The sequence below is a fragment of the Salvelinus sp. IW2-2015 genome, unplaced genomic scaffold (assembly GCF_002910315.2).
Source record: "Salvelinus sp. IW2-2015 unplaced genomic scaffold, ASM291031v2 Un_scaffold2944, whole genome shotgun sequence".
In the NCBI taxonomy this organism is placed as follows: domain Eukaryota; kingdom Metazoa; phylum Chordata; class Actinopteri; order Salmoniformes; family Salmonidae; genus Salvelinus; species Salvelinus sp. IW2-2015.
In genome coordinates this window covers 29,274-45,388 of record NW_019944239.1, presented here as the reverse complement: position 1 = coordinate 45,388, position 16,115 = coordinate 29,274, and the positions used below count along the sequence as shown (strand labels likewise).

The following is a 16,115-nucleotide window of genomic DNA, read 5'->3' as shown; positions in this document are numbered from 1 at the left end:
AATTTGCATGATAAACAGAGTTAAAACCTGCCAGCAGATTTTTAACCAACTGTCCTGAATCTGACAGATGCGAGGAATCGGTTTCTCTGAAGCAACGAACAGACAGAAGTAAAGACAGGACAGAGAAGTCCTACATACCACATTATTCCTCCACACCAATAGAGCAGGCATCAGGACCTAGAGCTGGCCCCTAATGTCACCCAATCGCGGAATAGTCCTGCCAGAGTAACTATGTAATGGGACTGGAACAGGGCAGGGAGTAAATCATAGAAATCATGATGTAAGATACAATCCAAACACTAGGACACACAACAATCGAGGCCTTCAGAATGCAACCAACTGCCTGGGGGACGTGGAAAGCCTCGTGTACGCCGGGCTATTTGACCACGAAGGGAGGAGAAAAGTAAGAAAGTATGAGAATTGGCTAGAGCGACATTCAGCAAAAAGATGGACTGCTTGGCCTAATAAGTCTGCAACACTTTTGTATAATTGAGGAGTTCCGCTATCATGATTCCAATGATGTGGTTTAATTCTTAGTTCTTAGATTTTTGGGTCTTTTTATCGGCAAGGTCCACCACTTCACTACTCAAGCCAGCAACACATTGCTCCCAGGCCTCCCGTCTGAATGGTTATCTGGCCAATGACCATTACTGGGCGAACATTAGAGTTCACAGAGAGGAGGATGGAAGAAGGTCCATGGTAATTTTTTTTTTTGTGTTTTTAAAAATCCTCCTTGTTTTCCTGAGTGTGGTTTTTTAATCTTGAGTTGTAGTTAGCAAAATAATATAGAGCCCTGGTTTGAGTCTATAAAACTCGCACTCTGCCGTCTTTTTAGGAAGGATAGGAGAGCAAGGGAATAGAGCTATCAAGCCAACCGAACACCAATCCAACGTGAAGCACTGGAGGAAGGGAAAAACAATAACATTCTTTGGGGATGCTTTTCCCTGGTGCAGAAAGGGTGACTATGTGCAACAACTGCACATGGGAAGCTCGTGGCGAGTGTACTTCGAGAGAGAGGATGGATGGGTGCCTAATCCTCGTCTAATCCCCATTGGACGACGAGCATCTTGGGCCCAACAACCTCCTTCCCTCAGTCACAGAGCATACTGAGATGGGTCCGTGGCTGGGTCTTTCCAGGCATTGAGGGCAACGACCCCAAAGAACACATGCCAGCGCAACTAAGGAGTGGCTCCGTAAGACGACTTCTACAAGGGGTCAACTTGTGAAAGTGGTCTCTCTAAGAGACCAGTGCTGCTCAGACCTGAAACGCCAATTATCAGAAAAAGTCCCTCTCTGCGAGGGAACTCTGAAAGTCAATTTCGTATTGGCGCCAGGGCGACAGACACAACCAAAAAAAACCTGAAGGAATCTGGAGAAGGTACTGTATGGGAGGATCGTGTGCCAACAATAGCCCTGCTGGCAGTGTGGGTGCAACCTGGTCAAGAACAACCAGGAAACGGTATGATTCTCCTCAAATTGCATATAGCACAGCCGTTCTAATGAGAGTGACAAATATTAAGTTCTGGCTTTTCTGACATGTAATCAAATACTTATGTCATGCAAAATAAGATGCAAATTAATTACTTAAAAATCAATAAATGTGGAGTTTTCTGGATTTTTGTTTTTAGATTTCCGTATCTCAAGTTGAAGTGTACCTTGATGGGAAGTGACAAAAGATTACAGCATCACGCGAATCCTAAACCATGGCTTTGTAAGCTAGAGCTAACCACGCTTACCAAAATGTAGGCAGAGTATCAAAGTACATTGGTCATCGAGACACTCCCATGTAGGCGAGATCGGGGTGGACTCCGCCAGAGAGGGAGAAGCGTTGGGCCCAGAGGTTAGGGGTCAAGTTGCTCATCCTCCATGTGAAGGCTGCTGGGGGGACACAGGAGGGGCTGGCTGGAGCAGTTGGTACTCTGACTCTTCAGGCTCTCTGATGACCCTGTGGACAYAAGGAGCATGATCCAATTAAACAAGAGGATCTCTTACTCCGGTGAAATCAAATCTAAACAATTGGATACTTATCAATACAATCTTGCTGTCAATTTGCATGATAAACAGAGTTATAACCTGCAGCAGATTTTTAACCAACTGTCCTGAATCTGACAGATAGCGAGGAATCGGTTTCTCTGAAGCAACGAGACAGGTAAAGACAGGACAGAGAAGTCCTACATACCACATTTATTCCTCCACACCAATAGAGCAGGCATCAGGACCTAGAGCTGGCCATAGCAAGGCCAGGTAAAGGGACAGGGCAGGGAGTAAGGAAACAGAGAAGAACAAACAGCACACAGGTTAGATGCAAAGCTGGGGGACTGAACGCATGGGAGAATAAAGAGAAAAAGAGCCAAAAGGTGTTATACGTGCAATGAAAAATGTATGTTAACAATTGGTTTGAGCATTAAAGACATGCTCTGGTACTTTGGCAACTAGTAAGTATTTTTCAAGGTTCCCGTTTTTTGTGTTAATGTGTAGTTCATGCTGTTTGTTCTTCTCTATGAGCAGAACTAGCCAAGAAATCCCTAGTTTGACTGTTTTCTGGAAGCTGTGCAGCGCCATTTTCCCTACATTTACCCCCACATGGGCCAGCCCCCTAGCAATTAAAGTTTCAGCCAATGATCTTCAGCTTGCTAAGGGAGTGACAGCTAGCAACACGCACACAGTAGACCGAGAGAGAGACATGATGCACATATCTGTACATATATGTGACAGAGTATGCAATTTTCTGGGGCCACTTTTGGCTCATGGRCGCTACTTTCAGAACTACTGGCTRAAAAGTATACAAAAGAACCAGAGAATATCTTWWATATCCAGACAAMCATACACAATCATGCACACGYGCACAGATACGCACGGGCCTGGGCCTTGTGTTATTATTAGCTTACCTGGCAGAGACAGGTCCCCTGGCGGGTCACTCTCTGTTTTGGTCAGGCTGCTGTGTTCACTGCTGTAGTCCTGAAGGATCTCTCTCTCTCCTCCAGAGTGCAGCCTGTCCTCTGTACCACCCACGACAGGAGGGAGAGACAAGGTCACAACAAGACCTAAATGTCCTTACACTGGTTTGCAATGTACCCTGGTAGGTATTTCAAGTCATTATTTGGAGGGGTCACCTACCCGAACTTGATGTAGACTGGACCGCTAACTACGTGCATTCAGAGCATGACAGAACTCACCATCATCTGGGGAGATGGACTCCGGTACATCCTCGGCTGCAGTGGCCTCGGTGGGAGCTGGGCTGCTGGAGAGCAGTGTGTGAGGCTGGGCGTCCGACATCTCAGACAGCTTCTCCTCATCCTCCTCCTGGATGGGTGATGAGGGCGACCTCAGGGTGCTGCGGGGGTCAAACACTTACAATGAGGTGACATTGATAAACAAAAAAACACTTTTACAACCGACGTGAAGCTTTATAATAAACAGACTGCACTCTGTACTGTTGTCCTAGTAAGTTTATTTTCTGCAGGTTGGCAAGGCTCAGCAATGTCAACTGGATGGATTGCCAAGGACACGCCGTCTAATCAGTTTGTAGCATGGTGCTGGATACAGGAGAAGACCTCTAGCAGCARCTCACCACAACATACGGACACTCTTTATTCTGACCCTGGGCCAGCTGTTACACAAACTGATGAGTAATCAATCCAGAGTCAAACCCAATGTCAACAAGCAAATCCATCCTGGCAGTTAATCTGTCAGGGCTATTAACTCCATACTAAAACTAAATAATTCAAAATTGTATATGCTCCAAGTTAGAGACTGTTCAAATCAAATGGTAATGGTGTGAAAAATTACAGTAGCAGGCACCTGGACTGTAGAGAGCAGCACTGGGACTTTAGCCCACTTCAGTGTCTCCCCCTTCTTCCTAAAGTGTGCCCTGGTTCACYCTACCTCAAAAGATTTCAAAGCATTGGATTGGTTTAAATATTCGCTGGAGGGAGGTTCCACCATCTTCSCTTACACCTGTCCATTTTAAATCAATGAGGGGGAGTGTAGGGTACGAGTGCACATTTCAAGGAGATGGTCCATCTCAGATGGAGGAGAAAGTGAACTGGGCTTGTTACTACCCTTGTGTCCCAGGATTACCTGTCAGGTGACTTGCTGACTTTGCCCTTCTGCAGGCCCCCGTCACCGGAGTGTTCTGGGGAGCCCAGCGGCCGACCCTCCCCTACCAGGCTCCCAGAGAAGTTAATATCATCGTAGAGGGGGGCGGGGGGGATGGAGGGGGACACAGAGTGCAGGCCGTTCAGGGCCTCCAGCAGAGAGATGGGCTCAAAGCCTGGGGGAACCGAGTCTGAGCTCTGGAGAGATGCACACAGAAAGACTGCTCATATCTTCACTAGTCATTCACAGCCATTTATTAAAGGCTTTGTAATTGCATCGTGATGGAGTTGAGTTTCGTTAAATACAAGTAGAAAAAGAAACAATCCTTGACACAAATGATGCCATGTGTGTATTAACAACAAATGCCTGGGTCGTTTGCGCCGTACCGAGTGCTCATCATGGTCCATGGTCTGAGCCAGTACAGGGCTGAACGACACAGGRGACAGCGGCCCAGGCTTCTTCCTCACAGCTCTGATCTGCAGCAAGGCTCGGAAGGCTGGGGAGAGAGACAGACCAAACACTGATTACACTACACACTGTCAAATGTGACTGCATCTTCACTAAAATGTCAACTTTACAGCATTTTCCTTAAATCAGCTCAGTCCACACAGGGCATTCATCTCCACGTCCATTAGGTGTCTCTCTCGCTGAGCTCTGAAACATGGCAGCMTGGCAGGTCTATTTCCTATTAGCTAAGGCATGAAATCCCAGTTGGAAGCCTATTGGAAACAAACTAGCATCGCTCCTTACGCAGTCTGCAGATAGGACAGTTGTTGGCCTGGTAACGCAGGGTGTCAGCACAGGAGTTGCAGAGACACAGGTGTCTGCAGGGCAGAATGATGGTGTCTCGGAGGTCTGACAGACAAACAACACACTCATTGCTGTTGTCACTGTTCTCATCCTCCGATGGCTGCAGAGAACCAAAAAACATTTGTGAAGAGTGATGAACATGTAGAAAGAAATTTACTACGCAAACCAACGGTCTGAAAACCTACAGCAAAATGAGCCACATTCCTGAAAGATTCAGGTGTGGTTACACCTCTATAATGTAAAAATGTGTTGCTTTCCAACAGCCTTTGTAAATTCATGTTAAATAAATCTACTGTATGCATCTACAAAAAGTGTTCCTGGTGAGTTCTGGAATAACAACCTTGGTCTCTTGGTTATTTTTGTTTTCAATTCCATAGATCTCCTGCAGCAGGTAGCTCACACGATCCACCTATAACAGAGAGCACACATGGCAACAACACGTGGCCAAGGACAGAGAATGATGAGAGGAACACATTGTAGCCTTATGTCCCATAGGGGATAAAGAGGAAGTAAGCACACATGCTAACAAATGTATGTGTTGTAAATTAACATGTTTTTGTTATTCAGGCATTTTGTATTTTAAATAATCTACTAATATAATAGAGAAGACATGGATTAACTTGTATTAACTTACAATTTGCTTCTGCTTCAGAGGCTTGACGGAGAAACTGCCATCCACATGCTTGAAAGGAAGAAATGGTGTTTACTTCACATATTTGTGTGACATCAGACGCGGGATGCAAATTTGAGTCAAATTCAAACACTGTCCTCTTCCACTCAATCGACACAATGAGTTACTTACTCTCTCAAAGGCTGCCAGCAGCACATGTGCATGTCCAAAGCAATCTGGAAAAGGACAAACACTAATTCATAAGGGATTACTGTACTCTGTGCATACAGAATGTCTAATCTAGCACCTGCTATTGTGGTACAGCGGAGAGACAGTTGMCAACTAAGTTTGTTATTAAGTCAGCCTTGAATTATATATGGAGCGCAGAACATTAACATCAGCGTCAACCGTTTGGACCACCTACCATCCCCTTCATCCACCACAGCTTGGATCACCATGGGGAAAACACCCCGGTCCAGCTCAAAGTTCAGCTGTAAAGATAAAATAAATGGTGACAACAGATGAGTTTATCAACTGTCAGCTGGTGACATCACTCCACAGGATTGAGTGCTGCTGCCCAGATATACTCACATCCTCCTCCTTCCAGTCGGTGAAATCGATTTTGAAAGAAGGCAGGGAGAAATGTTGGCTCACACCCCTCTTATAGTGTACAGTCTCAGAAACCAGGGCTGGGCCCTTTGGGTTGTACCTACACAGGACAGAAACAGTGATGTCAATATCTTATCAATACAAAAACTATCAAAGTTAATTTAGTATATCCAGGAAATATAAGATGKTCTTTTTCAGATCTCTTGTTGAAAGCTCTTTCTTCGACCACAAATAATGAAAAACAGCATTAGGCCTAAATAAAATCAATTTCCGAATTTTCCCTCTTAAATTTGTCAATGGAAAAGCTCAATAAAAAAACATGCAAAAAAAAAGGCAGAAACACATCCATCCACTCACATAATGACCTCAGCATAAACTATTATATTAATTCCCTCTTCAGATGACATGCGTATCCATGGAGACAGGCGGTTGCTAAGGACCCATTGTATATCTCCCAGTCTGCTTTTTGGAGACTGGCGTGCTATGCTGTACATTGGCCATATTGGCCACTATCATAAGTGATCTTATACAACGTGTCTTTAAAGTGAATAAAACAATTTCACTGCACATCTTCAGAAACAGATAAAAGGCATGGATTTAATTTCAAATGAGAAATGAAAAATGCTGGATTGTATTTAGTTAGATATTTGGGAGCAAGAGACAGTGGAAGAAAATATGTATTTCTAATTAGTGAATGACTTAGAAATAGCATATTGAGGCTAAACATAGTCTATTATGTAAATGAAAAGGTTTCTGAATCAGACTCGTACATACATTGCCATCCCATTGGTGAATTCCTCAAAAGCTTGGCAATACAGGGTGATAGCCACACGAGCATCAGCGTCAAATGTGAACTCCACACCATACAGAACCTTTGGCTTCCCTCCTTCCTCTACTGGAGCATCAGTGTCATCTTTGTACCTAGTAGTCAAGCAGACGAACAAAACAATGTTAGGCTAGCTTTTTCAAGTGGCCAATTTCAAAATGACATAACTTTGAAACTGAAGCTATGATTAAGTTAACAACAAAAAAATCCCTCATGCMCCACACTTATGAAGGCATGTCAATATCAAATTAAACGTAGGCCTAAACAAGTACAGTGAATAGATGTTAAGCGAAGCTCAATCAGCCAGGATTCTTGACCCGAATYACTTGACAATGAAAACCACGTAGAAAAACAAATGAGGTTAAGGTTAGTCTGAAGACTACTTGCTGTAGAATATGATGGTGTTTTTCCTCACCTGACCAAGCGCAGGGAGTCCTTTCTGATATTGAYCAGACTTCTCAGGGTCTTCACAGGCTCATGGGGTGCCGGGGTCACGTACGGAAACTAAGCAAAGGTGAGACACGACAACTAGTCTAAGAAAAGAACAGCCCAATGCAGATAAACTTCAAATGCTTTAGCCTAACCAATAGCMTRGGGGATGTGAATCAAGGACTACTCCTGAACTTCCACTTCAACTAATATGCTGWACATGTTACTTATCTGTCAGCAGCTTGCAAGATGAAAAACTTAACATAGCTAAGAACCTTTGCCATTGTATAGCGAACTTGTTTGTCCTTACTTGTACAGGCCTATTTCCAAGGAAGTTCAGATCCATGTTYTCTCCAAATAGGTAACCCTCTGGATGGGGAGTGTCAAATTTCTCCCCTCCCATGAAAAAATGGCTGGCAAAGTAATTCCCTTAAAAGAAAATAGAAGTATGTGACTAGATTAGAACCAGGATAAAATCAGGATGGAAGGCCTATCTTTAATCAGGACAAGATCAGGGCACCGATGTACAACTCATCCCTGCCTCATCAAATAAACATCTCACCACGACTGAATATCATACAATTAACCATTTATAGCGTTCACATGTAACGTTAGGCCTATAATGTTGGGAGCTGATGATGTCAGTTTAACTGACGTTAGCAGCGTTAGCTATAGTTCGAGTTTTAGTGTTTCAATCCAAATTAATAGCTATATTTACCCGATTTCGGTGGAAATCTGTACGCAGAATTCGCCTGGATATCAATATCCTCAACGCCAGCGATTCTCCGGCTAAGAATCGACCCCATCTTTCCTTGTTGTTGCTAGCTAGCTAATTAGCTAAATACTTGGCTAACTACTAACGTWACTAGCCCCTACGCTAGTGTATTTATCGTCCAAGGGACAGTTTTGTAACAAGTTTTAGACTTTCTTCGGTATTACACAGCCACGTATATATCCAACTGTGTACCTGTCAAGAATAACGATAGAACCAAGGATAACTGGGTGTCCGCTAAAGAAAATAAACACAAGTTTCTAGCCAAAAGCCTTCTGATGTRTGAAACGTCAAACTACATGGTGTTAGGAACTTGTAGTTCTTTCTGTCACCGACCTACTGATCGCCCCTCCCCATCGCTCTGATTTGCGCTCTCGCGCTGCGGATCAGAGGGGTGCTCAGGACACTGAACATAGTTCATAGAGTAAATATATGAGTTTTCACTGCTGACTGTGCTGTCTCCATGGTCGATGAGAGGAAAGGCTAATGCAAGGGAGAATAACCTCAAGGACTGAGCACCAAACCAAGGGGAAAGGTTTAGAATAGCCCTCTTCTGCAAATATGGATGATCTAAAGCACCAAGTTATGATAAATCAGTTCGTCCTGACTGCTGGATGCGCGGCAGACCAAGCGAAACAGCTTCTACAAGCGGCACATTGGCAGTTCGAGGTATGGGAACCTTTTCTTCTTGACAATGGTCTGAGTTTGGTGCRTGGAAGATAGATCAGTTACAGAAATCAGTCTGTGTCTGTTTCTCAGAGTCATTGATTAAATGCATCTAATTAATACAGTAATGCCAATCATTTGTAAAATAATYTGGTTATCTTTATAACATCCCAGTGGGCTAATGMTATTATGCAATGAAAATGTAGCTAACTATGGTATTCAGCAGCCTAATGGCACAATATAACATTTTCACAGCAGATAGTAGAATATCAATTTAGGTTGTATCTGTCTGCAATAGGCTATCATATGTGTAATGCACACTGGACTGTTGCTTATTGACACATACATTTTATTTTTCAATAGACTGCATTAAGTGCCTTTTTTCAAGAAACCAATATTCCATACAGTCACCATCATCAAATGGTAAGTATAGAAAACCTACAGTATTATTGTTAACAATGAATGATTGATGTATTATTATTATTACATTATGATAATGATTATTGCAACATCTATGATTATATTTATATTCATGCCCTTGTCGTCCGTGTCCGCCGTGTTGTACCGAAACACAAGCCTGACAAAAATAAACACACATTGGCCACGTTGTTCATAGTGCCTTGTCATGTACTGTAGCTAATTACTTACTGTGTTCTTTCACATGAACGGTGACATGATAGGCTGCTATGTTTCTAATACTTATAGTCGGCTAATGAAGTCATGTGAGTTATGAATGATCTGTACTGCTACTATACTTTTTCTTCAATTGAAGCCTTGAAAATGTGTCGAGTGGGAGAGGGTGGTTCCAGGAAAAGTKAACATTGTTTTAGTAAAAAAAAATAAAGTAAAAAAATTAAATAATATGATTTCAGTGCTACAGCACTTATGATACATACTATACAAAACATACAGTTGAAGTCGGAAGTTTACATACACCTTAGCCAAATACATTTAAACTTTTTTTCACAATTCCTGACATTTAATCAGAGTAAAAATTCCCTGTTTTAGGTCAGTTAGGATCACCACTTTATTTTAAGAATGTGAAATATCAGAATAATAGTAGAGAGAATAATTTATTTCAGTTTTTATTTCTTTCATCACATTCCCAGTGGGTCAGAAGTTTACATACACTCAATTAGTATTTGGTAGCGTTGCCTTTAAATTGTTTAACTTGGGTCAAACATTTCGGGTAGCCTTCCACAAGCTTCCTACAATAAGTTGGGTGAATTTTGGCCCATTCCTCCTGACAGAGCTGGTGTAACTGAGTCAGGTTTGTAGACCTCCTTGCTCGCACACGCTTTTTCAGTTCTGCCCACAAATTGTCTATAGGATTGAGGTATGGTTTTGTGATGGCCACTCCAATACCTTGACTTTGTTGCCTTTAAGCCATTTTGCCACAACTTTGGAAGTATGCTTGGGGTCATTGTCCATTTGGAAGACCCATTTGCGAGAAAGCTTTAACTTCCTGACTGATGTCTTGAGATGTTGCTTCAATATATCCACATAATTTTCCTCCGTCATGATGCCATCTATTTTGTGAAGTGCACTAGTCCCTCCTGCAGCAAAGCACCCCCACAACACGATGCTGCCACCCCCGTGCTTCACGGTTGGGATGGTGTTCTTCGGCTTGCAAGACTCCCCCTTTTTCCTCCAAACATAACRATGGTCATTATGGCCAAACAGTTCTATTTTTATTTCATCAGACCAGAGGACATTTCTCCAAAAAGTACGATCTTTGTCTCCATGTGCAGTTGCAAACCGTAGTCTGGCTTTTCTATGGCGTTTTGGAGCAGTGGCTTCTTCCTTGCTGAGCGGTCTTTCAGGTTATGTCGATATTGGACTCGTTTTACTGTGGATATAGATACTTTTGTACCTGTTTCCTCCAGCATCTTCACAAGGTCCTTTGCTGTTGTTCTGCTTCTTGAGCGGTATGACGGCTGCATGGTCCCATGGTGTTTATACTTGCGTACTATTGTTTGTACAGATGAACGTGGTACCTTCAGGCGTTTGGATATTGCTCCCAAGGATGAACCAGACTTGTGAAGGTCTACAATTTTCTTTCTGAGGTCTTGGCTGATTTCTTTTGATTTTCCCATGATGTCAAGCAAAGACGCACTGAGTTTGAAGGTAGGCCTTGAAATACATCCACAGGTACACCTCCAATTGACTCAAATGTTGTCAATTAGCCTATCAGAAGCTTCTAAAGCCATGACATCATTTTCTGGAATTTTCCAAACTGTTTAAAGGCACAGTCAACTTAGTGTATGTAAACTTCTGACCCACTGGAATTGTGATACAGTGAATTATAAGTTAAATAATCTGTCTGTAAACATTGTTGGAACAATTACTTGTGTCATGCACAAAGTAGATGTCCTAATCGACTTGCCAAAACTATAGTTTGTTAACAAGAAATTTGTGGAGTGGTTGAAAAACAAGTTTTAATGACTCAAACCTAAGTGTATGTAAACTTCCGACTTCAACTGTACATACATTGTCTTTTAATGACAGTGTTCAAATGTTGACACATGTATAACAGGACATTAGCACAGTTTATTCTAGGCCATTTGTCATGTAGATTTTCCATTTGGCCTGTAGATTTCCTCCTTCGAAACAACATCTGGCTTCATGAGCAATAASATATCAGCTTATTTAGGTCTAGAACCTTAYCTCTCATAACCTACAACTGGGTCTGCCATTTCCCAGTGATCTCATTCTGCTTCTATTTTCATTTTTTCATTTTCAAACTGATGAAAATAAACAGGATGTGGGCAGACATTAGATTTGATAAGAAGCAGTGACATTGGCAATACATCTGGCGTGGTCTGTTTACATTAGGGGTTGGCTGTCAGGCGTGGCATAAGGTTAAGTTGAGCCCCTTTCATTGACAATTGGTTGACAGGTTAACTACGGTGCAGTATGTGCCCACTGTGTCCTTAAACAGACCAGTGCAGAAAGGCCAAGCGTAGGAGAGGCCCAATGCACATGTAACATGATGTGGAGACATTTCAAGCTGGGAAGTGAGGTTACGAAATTAACTCTGTTACACCCAAGGCTATTAAAGGTCATGTTTTTGAAAGGTATTGTTTCTGTTGTCAGTAGTGGTTGTATTGTTATGAAGAGCACTGTGACCTTGGTTTAAAATGACACTTGTCACTTGAACAAGTTGACATGACAAACCAGCATCTGTATATTAATCTATCCCTGGCTGTATAATAACAACAAGGGACTGTGTTGGGTTAATTATTGACTCACTCTATGGTTGCTCATTGACCTGTTTGTGTTGGAGGTTGGTGAGATTGATTTGTTGATACAGGACACAGTAATGTAAGCTGTGTATCACGTGACGCGTGATGTCTGAATTTCCTTTCTTTCGTCTCGTTGGACAGTTGACCACATACATGGAAACAGACATTGTGTAGGGTGACTGTGAGTTAGTGAAACAGCTCTGAAAAAGGTGCAGCCTCACGAAAGACAGATTACCCATGATGCCCTCAACACTTTTATCTTGTAGATCACACGATGGAGGTCAGTGTTGAAACTCAACGTGCTTATGGGATGTTACATCCACAGATGATTACGTCCCTCATGATTGAAATGCACATAGGGGTTTTAACTACAGCAGGCTAATAAGGCATAGGCTGGTGGCAATATTGTAGACGTGTGGCGTATCACAATGTCCCAGTCAATGTTTAGGATGCCAGGAGGTCTGTGGCAGTCATGAATCGAGTCAGTTAAAGAGTCTTCATAACATCGTCCAAAAGAAACAGCTTTTGTAAACTGTTCTACTACCCTTGTTATTACTATTTGGGATGCTATTAGACGTTTAGTGTCTACAGTTAGATGTGCTCTGATGCGGGATATCATTTTGAAAGGAGAATGTGTCTGTTTACAAGCCCTTTGAACAATGGTAGAGTAGACTGCCTGGTGTACAATAGCACATTTGTTTAAAATGGACAATGCTGGTTGGTAGGATGCAGGGCTTTAGCACAGGGTACAGTTTGCCATTGTTTATTCTGAGCCACAAATATGGCAAACTGACAATAAACAATAGGAAAAGGGATGAGAAAGACCACACTCTCTAAAACAAGCTCTCTTGTACTGTTTCCCTGGCTGCAGCTGCTATTACAGGATCCATCCCTATCAAACAGGACTGTTTCTATAGCAACTTTGCAGCTCCAGATGAGAAAATACACYGCCGGTCTCCTGTGTGTTTATGTGTACAGAGCCAGCTGATCTGACTGAGCAGCTGCCACACACTGAGGCCCACACCCTGTGTGTCCACATAGCCAACCCCTTCAACACCCTTCTCCCTATACACTGCTGACCTCTTTCAATGTAAAGGAGTGGAAACTCCCACACATACCAGGCTGTCTTGTTATTGTGGTCAGATAACGGAGAAGGCTTTTGTATTATATGTGTTTTTCAGCTGTACAGTTTTAACCGTTTTGTAAACAGATATAGTATAAAGAAATATAATTCTAAATCATATCTTAGTGTCACGACTTCTGCCGAAGTCGGTCCCTCTCCTTGTTCAGGCGGTGTTCGGCGGTCGACGTCACCGACCTTCTAGCCATCACTGATCCATTTTTCATTTTTCATTTTCTATTGGTTTTGTCTTGTCTTCCTTCACACCTGGTTCCAATCCCATCAATTACATGTTGTGTATTTAACCCTCTGTTTCCCCTCATGTCCTTGTCGGAGATTGTTTTTATTGTAAGTTATGTGCAAGTCATGTGTCGGTGTGCGACGAGGTTTGTACCCACTTATATAATTTTTTTGTAAATTTTGTTTTTTGGAGTTTTATGAGCACTTATTAAACGACTCAGTTTATACCAAATTCGTTTTCCTGCGCCTGACTTCCCTGCCACCGACACGCACCCATTACACTTAGATCATTGTTTTATTGCCGCCATGTGTGTCAGTTGACAGGAAGTCTGTTATGATCACTTACAATTTATTGCTATGTTATGACTGAAGCAAATGTAGGCTACCAGTGATCTGCAAAATKACATTTCTGAAGCAGCCAGCCTTATGCTACTATGGCTGCTGCTGACCCGTTTTTTGTACAAAGACATRCTTGTCCTGAACTGAGCAATGCACACACTAGCTTTATGGTTCACTGCGCATCATAAATGATTACGTTGAATAAAGGCACGTCTCGTTCCTATTGAAGCAGCTCAACGCTAATGCCTGTGGGAAATCCAATGTTTGTTCATTCATTCATTAACTCATTCATTCTTACTGCACCATAGAAACCTTAGAAATCCATATGTGTGGGATACTCCACTAATGTTCTTATCAAGTAATAAGAATTTCTTAATTAGCCTGTGGACATCTTTTTCTTCTTGTACATATTTCAGCTCTCATTAACAAAATGTAGTTAAATTGTCTGACAATCCTCCTAAAGAAATATGTTTACCGCAGTCAAAACCTATTCTGAAGGCAAGCATGTGACTTGRGGGGAGGGTATCTATTTCCTCTAGTTCCACTACAAACCACATGACTGTTTGAGATATTGCATAATCTATTATGTGGTGGATATCCTGTCCACACAATGAGAAAACAGACAGTCTGGTAGCCTTCAGATGGTTGGGGTGAATCCTAACACTGGTTGCTTTGACCTTTTACGTCCTGGAAGGTACGATTCCTWTGGACCCTCTTAGGTTCTTACTCATAGAATGGTGTTTGTTTTGGCTGACTGGTCCTGTGTTTGGCAGTCACAGAGCAGTCTCCTAGGGCCTGCTCTCTGTAGTGTCAGCTGAGAGGGCAGACTCAGGGCAGGATGTAGAATTTGGTGGAAAGACAAGGGGTCAGTCTGAGGAAGTTGGGCTTCGAAGGGAAAATATTTTTCCCTTTTCGCTTCCACAACTATTATGATGTAGGCACTTCTAAGGATCAGTTGAGGGAGGACATAAGTGTCAAGATGGTAAATCAAACCAAGCATGTCAATTAGAACTGGAGACAATGCGCCAGTAATTACAAAAGTCAGTAGTGAAATATGCAATCAGAAATGCTTACAGATYGATGTTCTCTTATTAATGGTTCTCTCCTTTCTCCACAGATGCACACTCCAGCCAACACACCAGCAACACCTCCCAACTTCCCAGACGCACTGGCCATGTTCTCCCGCCTCAAGGCCTCAGAGAGCTTCAACGTCAGCAGTCCCATAGCCTCCATGGCGACCTCTCCTCCTCAGGTCAACTGGGCCATGGGCCCTTCTGCCCCAGGTCAGACGCAGCAGGGCCTGTGGACTTCTGGGCAGCTGCCCTCTCAGGTGCCTCCCCCTGGGTGGCCCCAAGCCGTCACTCAGCAGGCCTCCAGTGAACAGGCCAGCGTTACCATGGAGGCAGAGAGATGAGAGCACAGCAGGGGCCTCGCGATAACAAGAGGAACCAATATCGGGCAGTCCTCTTTGACAAAGTGAGAAATGAATTGGCTGCAAGGGAAAGCAGAAAACGAAGCGATGTTGTGGACATGCACTGAGGACAGAAAGGAGGAATTATGAGCATACAGCTGATGAACATTCATGTGACCCCACATTGTAAAATCTGCAGACAATTTTAGTTAGGCATATGTTTCATTTTTTTTCATTGATCTGAAACCAGAGACTAAGATGGACTTGTATAACTAGTGCCGAAGAAGGATCTTCTTGTTGTACACACTGATGTGTATGACAGTGTCATCATCTTTCCTTTGTCTTTCTGGAGTGGTGTCAATGGACTGGATGCCTTATATACTGGGGGTGCACTGCATAAATAACATCATTCTTCTCCAAACATTTTTGAGCCGAGAGTTCCTGAGCAGCATCACCAATATGCTGTTTTTTTCTTATTATTTTTTATTTTTCTTTATTTTTTTAAATCTATCTTTTTTAAATATATTTTCCATCTTTATTATTTTCCCTAAATTGCTGATTTCATCTAGCAACAACACACTGTATCAAAACTATCTGTCTGCTACTTAGAGATGAATATCAAGAAAGATGTTCACTCTAGACAGAAACCTTAATCTCACTTTTCCTCTGAACACTAAAGCTGAAAACAAATCATACAAAAAACACTGAACCATGATTGCAGATTAACATCATTTGCATTCAACGCAGACAGAACACTGTATATAAGAGGAGCCGTTTGTAAAGTGCTTATTAAACATAGTTGGATAGCTGGTGTCCTTGATTGTGTGAGTGGACAGTCAAAGTCATTACCCAATGTTTGAAAAAGCAGATCAAGTTGGTTTCTAAGCACATTAGAATACTAGAAACATGATATTCGACACTTACACTGGTTAAAAATTAT

The 16,115-nt window shown here is 42.5% G+C and overlaps 2 protein-coding genes across 5 annotated transcripts in view; one reads left to right on the top strand and one right to left on the bottom strand.

Moving 5' to 3' along the window:
- The window catches only part of LOC111981146 (E3 ubiquitin-protein ligase MGRN1), an 8,777-nt gene extending 325 nt beyond the window's left edge, over positions 1 to 8,452 (bottom strand). Inside the window, exons 1-16 of one of the 4 annotated variants that reach the window (XM_024142081.2) lie at positions 8,101 to 8,452; positions 7,693 to 7,811; positions 7,369 to 7,457; positions 6,902 to 7,048; positions 6,110 to 6,227; positions 5,943 to 6,009; positions 5,711 to 5,754; positions 5,543 to 5,590; positions 5,249 to 5,317; positions 4,849 to 5,008; positions 4,485 to 4,594; positions 4,081 to 4,295; positions 3,177 to 3,334; positions 2,889 to 2,999; positions 2,180 to 2,225; positions 1,857 to 1,945 (exon numbers count right to left, since the gene is read on the bottom strand). In XM_024142081.2, coding sequence (XP_023997849.1) covers positions 2,185 to 2,225; positions 2,889 to 2,999; positions 3,177 to 3,334; positions 4,081 to 4,295; positions 4,485 to 4,594; positions 4,849 to 5,008; positions 5,249 to 5,317; positions 5,543 to 5,590; positions 5,711 to 5,754; positions 5,943 to 6,009; positions 6,110 to 6,227; positions 6,902 to 7,048; positions 7,369 to 7,457; positions 7,693 to 7,811; positions 8,101 to 8,188 — 1,584 coding nt within the window. In that variant the 5' untranslated portion in view covers positions 8,189 to 8,452 and the 3' untranslated portion in view covers positions 1,857 to 1,945; positions 2,180 to 2,184. Of the gene's footprint in view, positions 1 to 352; positions 362 to 1,809; positions 1,946 to 2,179; positions 2,226 to 2,888; positions 3,000 to 3,176; positions 3,335 to 4,080; positions 4,296 to 4,484; positions 4,595 to 4,848; positions 5,009 to 5,248; positions 5,318 to 5,542; positions 5,591 to 5,710; positions 5,755 to 5,942; positions 6,010 to 6,109; positions 6,228 to 6,901; positions 7,049 to 7,368; positions 7,458 to 7,692; positions 7,812 to 8,100 lie in introns of those variants that run through there. The other 3 variants (XM_024142082.2, XM_024142080.2, XM_070440743.1) reach the window with 3 other exon arrangements.
- Positions 8,453 to 8,542: 90 nt separating this feature from the next.
- Positions 8,543 to 15,449, top strand: LOC112075027 (UBA-like domain-containing protein 1). The gene is made up of 3 exons (XM_024142083.2): positions 8,543 to 8,823; positions 9,184 to 9,243; positions 14,882 to 15,449. The coding sequence occupies exons 1-3, from the start codon at positions 8,716 to 8,718 to the stop codon at positions 15,176 to 15,178; spliced, it is 465 nt and encodes a 154-aa protein (XP_023997851.1). The 5' UTR covers positions 8,543 to 8,715; the 3' UTR covers positions 15,179 to 15,449.
- The last annotated feature ends 666 nt before the right edge of the window (positions 15,450 to 16,115 follow it).